The 13280-nt window shown below is 37.1% G+C and overlaps 1 protein-coding gene across 1 annotated transcript in view; it reads right to left on the bottom strand.

Moving 5' to 3' along the window:
- TTC29 (tetratricopeptide repeat domain 29) overlaps positions 1-13280 on the bottom strand; it is a 116938-nt gene that overhangs the window by 47090 nt on the left and 56568 nt on the right. The window contains exons 8-9 of the mRNA XM_033061438.1: positions 7124-7215; positions 1457-1580 (exon numbers count right to left, since the gene is read on the bottom strand). Of these exons, the coding sequence (XP_032917329.1) occupies positions 1457-1580; positions 7124-7215 (216 nt within the window). The remainder of the gene's footprint in view (positions 1-1456; positions 1581-7123; positions 7216-13280) is intronic.

Here is a 13280-nt window from a genome sequence, read left to right as displayed (position 1 = left end):
GCAGGCAGTGATCCAAAAGAGGAAATGTTAATTCACACTCAGTTTTGGTAAACACTGCTGGCCTTGCAGAAAAAAAAAAAATTATATAGGAAACATGATATAGGGAACTGCAAAATTCAAGACTTTGTAATTTATGTTCAAATGAAATATACATTAATAAGATTAAGTTACTGCACTTGTGCCCTTCTACACCACTGCCCCAGCTCAAGGCAGAAAATTCTGGACTGAGAAAGATAATTTAAAGAATAATCAAATAGAGATTAGTTCTTAAAATGTCTGTTCTATTGAATTGATTATTCACAATGGTGGAAGAAGGAATGAGATACAGAAGTAGTGAAACAGAATTTATTTAATTATTTTTCAGATTTGGAGGAGAATAATTCAGCACAGTGCCATATCATCCTGCTTTCTTCTAAGTTTCAGATCCATTTTACTTCAGTTACTTCATAAAGTTGTCAAAGACCTTAAAACTTAGTTTTCAGTGGGAAATTCAGCTTTTTTGCTAAGAACACATGTAAACAGAAAACTCTCAGGCTAATTTAGAGATTATAAAATTAAAAAAAATCTACTGCTTATGAAATAACAGGACAAACAGGACAGCAATTTTGGTAGTTGGAGTTCTCTGTAAGAGGAATGCAGGAAAAAAGGGGCACTGAAGCAAAGTGGAAGTGAAAAGGGTAAAGTACTCTGTTCAATTTATTATACACAGAACATATGACAAAAAATATGCAATGGAAGAGAGAAAGGATATTTCTATTTTTATTTTACTCATAATGAAAGCATTTCCTAAGTTCCAACATAAAGAAAAAAATATTCTTATTATTACTGTATCTAAATAACTTTGTGCAGCAATTCAGCTCTAAAATAGGTGTTAAAGCCTGAATCTTTCACTTCTGCAGCAATGTCTTTAACCCTTTTGATTTCCAAATCCAAGTGTTACTGCAGTGCAAGCAAAGACAGAAAACACTGCTAACAGACCTTTGACAAACTACTTGCTGCTAGAACCCATTTCATAAATTTGGCTGAGAGAATGTAGAGAAGAAACATAGCTAAGATTATAAACAGCCCATTAGTATGCAATACAGTATACATTAATGTATAGTGCAATAAAAATTCATTTGCGTTAACCAATGACTCTTTATGGGCATATATGGCCCCAATGCTGATTTGGATGAAGATTTTTCACAACATGTAAAGTTTGTCCTGATCTGAATTTGGAGTTTTTTAGCAATCTGTTTTAGAACAAAACTCTCTGTGTTAAATATGATGTGAAATGTTCACCTTTCCTGGATAATAAATCCACATTTCATTTAGTCACGCATTGACTTCTCCTTGGCTAACTCCTAAGAGATGCAACACCAGGATCAAATCCTCCCATGTTATCTCATTGGCAAAACCTGATCTTACCAAGAAGTAAATCAAGTTGTTTGAGATCATCATAACAAACAGTACTTACGGTTTCATTGTGAATTTTTCCAAGTAGGATATTTGCATCCACCAGGCTTTGGCTTAGATTAGCACTCTCAGCATCCTTCACAAACACTCCCAAGTACTTCACAGCCTCATTTGATTTTCCCTGACTGAAGCAAAGGACAGGGACAAAATGAAATATTTACTCAGATGACTTCTTCAAATGCTGAAGATCTGCCCCCTTGTTCTGAAGCAACTTTGTGATGACTCATCCATGACTGGATTTTATTTCCAAATGGCCTCCAGCACTACCTGTGCTGAGCCCAATGAGACTACTCCACACAGAATGTCAGAGGGCAAAATGGGATCCTTTCAGCAGAATAGAACAAAACTTTCTTTCAGACTATTGTGCTATATTTTAAGACCAAGAATGAAAACATAGGTGGATGATTTAACAGGGCTTTTGGACCTTCCATTATTTAATTTTTTCCTACTGAGCCGCTGACAACATTTTCAACTCAGCTGGACTTCACATCCTGACAAAATAGGGGAAGGAAGTATGAAGGTGGTTATTTCAGTAAGGCTTTCTGTCATTCAGAGCTGCTCTAGAACCTGATAGTGTGCAGCAGCAGAGTTGTACAAGTGCTGTATCTCAGTTCTGGGTTGACAGCCTTTCCCTGGGACACAATACTGCCCTTTGGCTGGGTGGATCAAAGGTGGCCAGGGTCACACAGGCAAACCTATAAGCTGTGGGTTGCAGGTGCCACCCCCAAATCCCAGTGAGCTCAGAGCAACCTGAGGTCACAGCTGCATCTAACTTGAAAATTGGCTAATGTACTTTGACAATAACATTTGCAGATTTCCTTTTTATTTTTTAATAAAGCCAGTCATATTAACAATATAAGCTCTCAGCAGTGTGATTGCAAGATATAAGACAGACATCTGAGCTGGCTTGTGAATAAGGCACTGTGCACTTTTTCCCTTTAAGGCCAGAGTGTTACTCCAGCTGACCTCAATATTAGCCATGAACTTGAGTCACTAATGTAGGAGCATAGCATGCTAAATGTCAAGGCACCAAGTAAGACAGAAAATCCAGTTTTAATTAAGAAAGTCACAAAAATAGGAGTTTCTGTAAGTGATAAAGAATTGTGATTTATTTTCTTATCATCTTGAACCACCTCCAAATTATATTCCTACAGCAAATGATGGCCTGGCATTTATTAAAATACAGTTTTTATTATAAAATATATTAAGGATATGTGCTTTCAAACTCTGAATTTCCCTCTTTTATGCTATTGAAGTAATTATAACAGCCTGCCATGAAACAGGAAACACGGCAAAGCTTAGCTGCAAATTTAAAATATTGCAGTGATTTTCTGCATGTGACTGAGAGGGCAAGATTACTACAAAAGGTTGCTAAATCACTGCAAACTAACATTCTTGAAATGCTCAAGTATATGCTACTCTAACATTTAGTGGTCAACTAGCAGACTTGAGATTTACTAAACTTTCTTAATTTAAATATTGTATTACCATGAGAATACAAAATATACCAGACTGTAAATATTTACCAAATGTCAAAAGGCTTCTAAATTTTTTAATTAGAACCACATATTTTTTTAACCTGTTTCTTTTTCCCAAAGAAAAGAAAATCAAATGTTTTCCCACAGATATATAGCGTATGTTTTGTATAAGTTAAAGGACAAGGTTAAAGTGTTAGACAAATATTAATTTCAGTTTTTCTAGTTTTCTATATGCAGTGCACAGGTGCAACTTGAAGAGCATATTATATGGTATAATCATTAAATCCATTCAACCAGACCTTTGAGAGTTAAAAACATATATTCTGAGGAAAAGGACTCCTTGGTCCAAGGAATGAGAATGAAACAGTGCAGAATATTTGTGTATCAAGGTGATTCCAGTTTCCAATTGGGAAAACAGGACTGTTAACACCCACATCCCCTGACAACTGTCCAATTATGTATATCACACTTGGCCTACTGTTTGCAGTAGAAGTAATCAATAAAGGATGTGGTTGAGTGAACATAGATTTTGGTTGAACCAATGCATGAAAACTTAATCATTTACTCAGAGTGGAGAAATCAAATAGAGCAGAGATGAAACAGCCACTAAGGGGTTTGTTGATTGTGCCACCAAGTTTGTGGGCTAGAGGCTGAAAGTAATAAAGCAAATGGAATCAGTGACAGGAGAAAATGTAAAAAGGTTTTCTTAATTTCATGAATTAATAGAAATGTTCTGATGTATTTTTGACCATTTTTTATTTTTCACATCAAAACTTCTGCTCCACAAATAGAAAATATGAAAATTGCTAGGGCATATAACTTCTTTGAGGAAAACAGGAATCAATTTGATACATATCAGAAAGATATTTCTCACTGTAAGAACTTCACTTATGCCAGCTAGCAGTCAGTTGGCACAGTTTAACAATTTTTCAAAGGAAGTACTTTTAAAAGCACTACAGCTTGAGATATTTAAAGTATGCTAGAAGGTTTACTGAAACACTTTATCCTGCACAAGACCTGGTAACATGATAAACAAGTCTTTCCTACTCAAAGGGCTAATATTATATAGTTCCTTCAAAAATCTACATGTTATTTTATACAGCCATATACTTTCTATCTCCTTAGACATCACATTCCTAAATGCATAAAATGCAATTTCCTAAAGATATAGTCATTCATGATCCCACAGAACAGTTATGATGACTTCAGCAGAAGAGATTACACATCTACAGCAACTCATTTTCCAGTTTCATGCTAAAATGCCCTATGAGATTTTTACCCCTATTAGACTTTTATGAAAATATGCACCTTTTATAGGATTGCTTATGTGATGGAATTGGATGTATAAATCATGTGTCCACAAGAAGTCATTACCATGGTGGACACTGGCAGAATAAGTCAAGAACATGATGCTATTATGTCAGATTCTTTCCCCTGGAAAATGACATGACTAAATGCACATGATAAAGATTTTCAGTTTCCCATGGTCTCTGGAAACATCTGCAGAAAAGATTTCACAAAATATTCCAAAGCTACAGGCAGGTTCTCCATTCAGGAAGGCTCAGGCACTTTCACCAAACTGTCACAAGGAAATAACTGGAAATTCTCACAGACATTATGGCTGTAATGCATTATTTTTGGGAAACAGTCATCTTCTTGTGAAGATGTTATCCATCAAATTTAAAATTATTTACACAAACCTAGCCTATATCAGGTACCTATACCATTTACCTGTAAGTAAATGAAAACTGAAGAAACTGAATATGGGGATTCTGTCACCAGCAGTAATTATTGGTGCATTTATCCAAAATGTTCTGTGTCCAGCTCTGACATCCTCAGCACAGGATGGATATGGACCTGTTGGAATGGGTGCAGAGGAGGCCACCAGGATGCTCAGAGGGCTGCAGCACCTCTCCTATCATGACAGGCTGAGAGAGCTGGGGGTGCTCAGCTTGGAGAAGTTGCCAAGAAGACCTTACAGCATCTAAAGTGAGCTTATAATAAAGGCAGGGACAAATTGTTGAGCAAATGTAGGGCTTGCTGCAACAGGACAAGAGGCAAGGGCTCTATACTGAAGGATGGATGCTTTAGGTTAGATGTATGGAAGAAGTATTTTACAATGAGAGTGGTAAAACTCTGGAACAGGTTTGCCCAGAGAGGTGGTTGGTGCCTCATCCCTGGAAATATTCAAGGCCGGCCAGGATTGGGCTTTGAGCAACTTAATCTGGTTGGAGATGTCCCTGCTCACTGCAGGGGGATAGACTAGCTGACCTGTAAAGATCCCTTCCAACCCAAACTATTTTATGATTTTTATCATTCTATGATTCATAGGTGCCCAGACTTTTCACATTTAAGTTTCTCAAACAACTGAAAGTTGCTGAGAACCATCATGATATTTTAGAGGGTTGAACAGTTAATGCTTATTACATACCCAAAGCTCTTCAAAGCAGGTACATATGTAAGGTGTTTAATTTGGTGAATGTGCTCATGGCATAACTACCAGATGGGTTTTATAAAAAGTACAGCAGCCATTTTCCAGAGAAAGGGTTTATGGTTGAGTCTTCACCAAGAAGACCCAATCTTATTTTCTGATCTATTCTTCAATAGATTATCCCTGATCCTATACATGAGATTGAACTCCTGCTTCACCTGAATTAATCAGATTATTCCTCTTCTAGGAGAATGCCTTAAATATTAAACTGAGGAGTGTTACTGCTCTTAGTATCTGCTCCCACTGCTCTTCATCTACTGTTTTCCTTCTTTTGCAAATTGCAACAACTGGAAAGCAGTGGGACTGTCCATTCCTGGATAGCTAAAGAATGCTCCCACAAGGTGTGGAATATAGATTTGATGCAGAAGAAAATCACTAGCCACTCTGTCTTTAGGTCTTCTTTTAAGAAAAAAATTGCATTGGCATGGTCTTTCAGAGGAAGGGTTTAGCAAACTGACTTCAGAAAGATCTCAAAATCTGCAACAATAAATGCATGCGCCTTCATTCCAGAATGCCTAAATCACAGAAAGGAAATTAATAGACATGGTTTACCAGGGATGTTCCTTTGACTATCTTAACTCAGCCTCTACCCAGACTGCTGCTTTTTGAGAATACAAGGAGGTCATGAATGCTACTGAGACTTCAGAGACCTGTGTACTCATTGGAAAGCCACTCATTTTAACAGCTGGTGCTTTTGCTACTAAACCTTTCTTGGTTAGGCTTTAAGAGAGTTTTAAAACTGGGATCTGGTATTCTAAATCCGTTCTGTGTCTTTTGGAGTATCTTTTCCCATGTCCTTATTTAGGATGCTCAGAATACATGTAGACATGAATTATGCATCAGAGAGCTGAGGAGGACTGTGGTTTCGGCTGATCCCTATGTGCTTGGATAAGGCCAAGAGACAAGGGATCTCACTCAAAGAGGAGAATTTACTCTGCACCTTGAAATAAGCCTGGTGATAAGTCCCTCTCCATAAACAATTGCCAAGCTCTATCATGCGTCATATACACTGAGGTCTTCAAACATAGGATAAATCAAGAATGAGCTGCTGCCTTCACTTTAATCTCTTTTTTCCCTTTCTCATAATTTCATTAGACTACTTTCTGTGAAAAGTATTTGTGCCTGAACTAATTCACCTGGAGGAAGATTTTAATGCCAGATGCTGAAACAAAAATATTGAATACAAGCATTATATCTGCAACAAATTTGTACCTAGTTACACATGCACAAACCAGAAATGCCTCCACAGAAGAGAGTGCAATAAATGGAAACTTACAGTTCAGAAAATATTACACTGAGACACCTACTGAAGCTTGTTACATTCTTTCAGGTTTTTCCTCTTTCTTAACCTGGAAAATAGTTCTGCATTTCTATTTTCTAGTAAGGTAAGGTCCCCCACCCACCCTCCCTCCCCCCAGAAAAAAACCAACAAAAAAACCCTCAACATTTAAAAAGCCCTCAAAATGTGGAGGAAAAAGGACATATTATATTTTACAGACAAAGAAAAACTAGAACCATACACTTTAAAAAATGTGTAACAGTTTAAAATAACTTTTGATGAAAGGGTCACTTACTGCAAGAAGGGCACTGCTTAAAATTTAAGCAGTCAGTAATGGGAAGCGACAGACCTCTAACAATTTAAGTCTTTCACAGCTGAGTGAATCTGCACTGACAATCAGACAAGGATGTGCTAACCTACCTTGCCAGGATCTTGGCTATAGCTGCATATGCTCTGCCAAGGCCAGCAGAATCACAAAGGGTTGTGAAGATTTCTACAGAGGTGTTCAAAACCTGTGAAGTAGGAAGACAAAAACAGTAAATACCCCAATACTAATTTCCAAGTTTTCTTCCCCTCCCAACCTCTCTGCCCACAACACAAAATTAAAGCTTTCCCACTTCTACAACTGTTCTCTAATTAGCCATAATGAGACTAGGGTTTTGATCCTCATTTATAGTTTGAAACTACTCAATAATTACAAATCATCAAAAAGATGTAACTTGCAGTTATAGCTCTGTATTTTGGCAATTTGCAAAAAACAAAGAGGTATTCCCTGATTTGCGGTATAAATTTCCTTATCCATAATTTAAAAGATTTTAAGAACCTGTGCTTTTATGAGTTTCTGATAATCAATAACTTCTGATAGTATCCTTTGCATTCACACTGTTTTAGAATGATATGCTGAAATAATAATCTGTCACAACTGATCTTAGTACAATTCAGATGCCCCAAAACTGAATAAATTACAGGTTATACATTTAATCTATGTTGGCTGCAAGTACTGTAGATAATGCTGCTATTTTTTAGATTAATTATTCACACACAAGAAGTTTGTTAACATTAACTTGGAATCGACTCTACTATTATGAACCTCCTCATAACTGAAGACTTAGAGCTGCTGCATAAAAACATATGATCTTAATTTAATTTAACACTGACATCACATGTATTGCAGAATTTCTCTTTCTCTTTTCATCCATTTTTTTTTCTAATAGCGATGACAGGAGAGTGCATATAAAATTAAATCTTATTCTTTCATCCCTCCTCTTTGTTGCTTGACCCAATCTATTACACACATGAGAAAACAGGAACTCTCCAAAGACTCTCTATGGAAATCCTTTTTGCACATTTCCAAGAAAGGAGTAGTGAATGTCATTTACCAGCTCTGAAGGGGGATGGGAGATGCCCAGGGACACATGACAGCATCCTGCATGCCCCAGGATTGCTATTTATACTGAGGTAAAAGACTGGGCATTTTCTACTAAGAGTGCATCCCCTGTCACTGGCAAAGTGCATGGTTCAGGAGAAGACAACCTGTGTGTGCTAATGCTGTGGGTGCCACCATTTCCATTGTTGTTTCCACCACTCAGATTTCCTAGTTCTTGAAAGAGGTTTACTACTTCTGCAGCAGCGTGCCTAGACATAGCTCTTATTCTTCAGCTACACAAGGTCTGTGTGCACAAAAAGTAGCATTTATTAATGTGCACTGCCCTATTTATCATCCCTCAAGTACTTTCTTAGCAGTAGTGTTCTAATGTTGCATCCTATCCTTGCAGGTCACTGCCAATTGAGTTATCAATGCATTAGGTGTGACAGAAAGAGTACAAAGGCACCTCAGTTAGGAAGTTGTCACATCAGTTCAGAACTCTCCCTAAACTGAATACATACGTGATATTGTCAGTGCCTGCAGTACATCCTTCTAATAATTCAGGATGGTAGCAGAAACACACAGGTGTCCAAGAAAGAATTCTTCGTATTGCATTCAACGCAGGGGACCCACAGCATTTGTTGTGACAATCGTACCCATATTAGAAAACCATATTAGAGTGTCAGGAGGTGTCACAAATGTTATATGCTGGACTGAAATCATTCCTACTTTAAACTGGCCTCTACAATATTAAACTTGGATATAGGGTCTGCAGTCATTACTATCTGGCACAGAAAGGTTACTTAGGAACTTAAGGCTTTGGCTACTGTACATTATTTTTCTATTAAAGATATCAAAAAGCCTGAAAAGTACAGATAAACACAAGGAAAAATCATACACAGCATAGCTGAGGTAAAAAGTTGGTTCGTTGCACTGCTGCAACAGCTGCAAAAAACAAGGAAGTAAATAAATAAAGCCACTCATTCATATTGATGAAAAGTGCTCATTCTGGTCCCAGGTTACTACTACAATACACAAATTTCATTCTAAATAATGAGGAAATAACATTAATTAAATCATCTTCATGAAAGGGAGGAAATCTTGATAAATTTCCATAGAAAATGTACACTTTATGTCTGTATTTCAAATTACTCCTCCAGCTTCAGGTAACACACATAGGGACACAGTAAGCAACACAGGGGCTTGATGGAAAGGAGCTGTGTAGTGCCCCTGCATGCCACAACTGCCCAGAATCCATTTATGTGAAAGAAGTGAAGAGGGTTCTCCTCTCCTGTGATGTATGCCATTTCAGGATGGAAAAAGAGGAACAGATAAAATAGGTCAAAATGATGGTTAAAAATAAGTGCAATAGGATTTCACCCAGAGTCTCTTGAAATTACAGTACATTTTAAATTTTCATTTAAAACAAAAAAAAATTATAAAGTTTACATGCTGGAAAATCAAGTAAAATCACACAGTGATGCCTGCCAAAATCTGTAAAAAGCCTAAAACCAAAAAACAGGCGTGAAAACTGTCCTGATTATTTTTATGGGATAGGAACAACCAATTAATCAAACTGGTTCCCTGTGGATACCACAAAGGAAAAGACATGCATGTGGCAGAGAGTATTGAGTGGGCAGAGCTCTGCCAGTCATCTATCAGCTCTCTAGGAAGTGGGTAAATATTGGGAACATGTACCATTTGGATCTAATGGAATTTATAGGTTCTCAATGAAAGTTTGCCTTTAGACAGAAGCATAGCTAGAAAATGGTTATATACATATATATATACACACACACATATGTTGGTCATTTAGTGCAGGGGAAAATGACATCCAAGGAAGAGGTGGAATAATTAATAATTAATGCTGAAAACTCCTACATAAATGTGCAGTTTTACTGGATGGGAAATTCAGACAACAAAAGAAAAAACAAAAACCATCTTATTAAGGTAAGATGCTTCTGCTGCACTATTCTATAGCAAATATTGTGTTTGCAAACGTAATCTCGGTAATTTTCTATGTAATTATTCATTAATTCATTTATTCATTAATAAAAACATATAACCATGTGTAAATAGATATTGAATGGGACTATGTAAGAATCTAAGGTGATAAAGTATATTAAAACCAGGTTGGGTATTACACACATTTAGCTAAATTTGCTTCTCAAAAGTTAGACAAAGTTTCCAGAGATTTAGAGTCACCGAAGGAGCAAAATGTCTGATTTTTCCTTTATATTTTGTTTTGTTTGTTTGTTTTTTCAGAATTAGCCATGTACAAAGAGTTCTGAAGAAGGAAGTTGTTACAGTAGATTTTTCCTGATCATGCTAGAGTCCATTATAAAATTATAATATTTTCATATTGTTTCAAAGACACTTTGATTCTCCTAGCAATGAGCAGGAAAAGATTGTTGTATATGACGCTGAACAGATTAAATAAAGTTCTTTCTAACCTAAGTTTAACAACACAGCAATTATAAAAACCACCCTGATTCTGGTCACACATTAGTTTCTGGATCAATGTGACCAAGCACACTGACTATCTCAAAATATTTACTTCTGTGGATCTGTGGAAACACTAGATAAAAATCCCAAATAACATGAAAGTCAAAGTCAAATACAGAAATGAACAGTGGGTTTCAATCATTTTTCCTCCTTCATGCAGGATGTGGGAAGGTAGAAATTGAAGGTGGACTTCAACTTTGTCTTCCACATAACAGACCACTGGATAGCTCCTGTGGGAGCATCCATTCACAAAATCAACTCTCTTTTTGTGTCTTTGTAGATCTGTTCTGTCTATAATTACAGTGTAAATATAAAGTATTAAGCTCTGCTTAAATCCATGAACTAGAGCCTGTTTGTGGTATGGCTCTCACACTAATTCTCTAGCCAGTGGTGAATTTCATATTCACTTTCTTTTCCAAGAAAAATACTAGTGAGCTCTCAGGCCCAGATTTACTTCTCAGTTATCTTGGCATTATGCCAGGCTGACCCTCCAGGGCTTATTCCATTAATATAAAACAGATGCAGGAGCTCCTCCCCCAAGAAGTCCCTCCATCCAAAATCCCACCCTATATTTTTTACTGTTTTCACACCTGTAATTCTTTTATATGTACACAAAAATACACACACACACTCCATTAGCATATGCAGGACTCAGACAAAAGCACAAAGGTTCTGCTGAACACTGAATACATCTGGGGATAATGGACAAAAGAGCAAATATTGAAAGTATGAATTTATGTTGAATAAAGAACATCTATCCAACTCAACATAAGATTAATGCTACTACCAGCATTTCACTGTTTCGGTAAAATACATTTCTCTGACAAGCACATGATGAGATAATGTTGATTTATAATACTGTAACTTTAAAAAACACAAAAACATTGTTCTGCTCTCAGCTTTAGATTTGATATTGTTGCCAAACTTTATTGGAAATACATTTATTTTGATTTCTGCATATCTAGCTGTGTTTAGCCATTTCACAGCTGGTGAGCAGGAAAGATGCTTCTGCCTCATTTACAGATCTTGAACATGAATCAGACAATCAAGTGGACCATTAGTCAAAGAGATCAGTAGCTAATGATTCCTGACAGGCACTGCAGTGGCAGACTAAGGCCCAGCCTGGCTAGCAGCATCTGACAGTATTTTTCTGAAGCCAACAATAGGTGTTGGTAGACAGACAATGCAGTCTAGTGAGACTATGGGACTCACTACTTCGTACCTTTTTTTCCAGAAAAAAACCACATAGTTCTGATGGTTGCTAAAAAATCACTTTGATATAGTCAAGTGAAAATAAGAGACAATAGAATTGTATGCATGGTACTTTGCAGTTCAATGAACTCTGACCAGCAGCTGTCCCAGAAATGCATATTTAAAAATTACAAAAACTGCAGACTTTATTACCATAATTTGAGTGGTTACACACCTATGGCCATGCTGAGTAAGATTAAAGTTTCACAATACAAACCCAGATGTATTCTTGTTTTTGTCAAAACAGCATGGGAGAGGTTGGACAGCAAAAGAAAATGATATTGTTCATTAAATGTATTGATCACAATGAGCAGAGCTCATTGATCCCAAGAATATTACATGCCTGCATCAACTGAATCATAGGCCACGCCTTGTTCAGTGCTAAATTTGTTCAGGCATAGCAAGCATCCAGGGTAGAAGCTGCACATATTCTGTGCAAATACTATACTTCAATATATCCAACAATATTCCATCTGCTTGCTCAGGGATACAGAAGCTGGGTGCCACACCCAGGAAAGAGGCAGCACTCCCTGATTTGACCGAACTGTTACTTTCTCCTTTTACTCACAACTAAAATTTATCAACTCAGTCCTGCGAATGTTAACTCCTTGCCCTTAGCCATGCTCACTTACACCAGCTATAATGTTGGATAAATTACCAGAAATTCACAAATGTCAATCTTACACAGACAGAAAGAATTCAGCTGGAATTGGCCAAACTGGTCTGTTCCAGAACTCCTATTCCAGGGACTTTATTTGGATAATGCAAAGCATAAGCACACATGTTGGAGCAAGGGGATCAGGGATAGGGGAGGGAAGTAGAAGAATGCACCCAGAAGTCAGTCCAAGCCAAATTTCAAAGGGGAAGACCCTTGTTGAAGACTTTCCAGAGCTAGGACATTGCTATCACTAAGGTGCTGCTTGGCTCTGCTCTCCCTGTGGGTAACTAATCAAGACCACACTCCTCCTCTCCGATCTGCTGGGCCATCAAGTGCAGTATTTACCCTCATGCTCTACAAACACTCAGCAATTCATGCTTCAGGTTACTTGTGTGTGCATCTGCTTGAAGGATTAAGGGAGGAAAGACAAACATTTCACTCATTCCTTAACACTCTATCAAGATCAGACCTAAGGCTCTTTGCTCGTATCAAGTCTTGTCTGCTTCATATAATACTCAGGGCATGTACATTTTGCTTTGATTCTGAATGGATGATATGTAAATGCAAGTAACTAATTGAAAAAGTTCCTTTCCCCAGAGTAATTTCAAACTTCTATTGGCTTCCACAAGGTCAGGAGTTCACCCTGTGTGCTTCATTTTGCTGCACAGAAAGCTTAAAGAGATGAAATGTACAGAGGATTGAATAAATTTTTGTTTCTGCCTTAATTCTTAATTTTGTTCTGTCCTTAATTCTGGTCTTCTGTGCCACCAATAATTATATAAATTCTGATTCTTTAC

Source organism: Catharus ustulatus, chromosome 5 (genome assembly GCF_009819885.2).
Source record: "Catharus ustulatus isolate bCatUst1 chromosome 5, bCatUst1.pri.v2, whole genome shotgun sequence".
Classification (NCBI taxonomy): domain Eukaryota; kingdom Metazoa; phylum Chordata; class Aves; order Passeriformes; family Turdidae; genus Catharus; species Catharus ustulatus.
The sequence above is the reverse complement of the archived record's forward strand: the minus strand, read 5'-3'. Positions and strand labels throughout refer to the sequence as shown.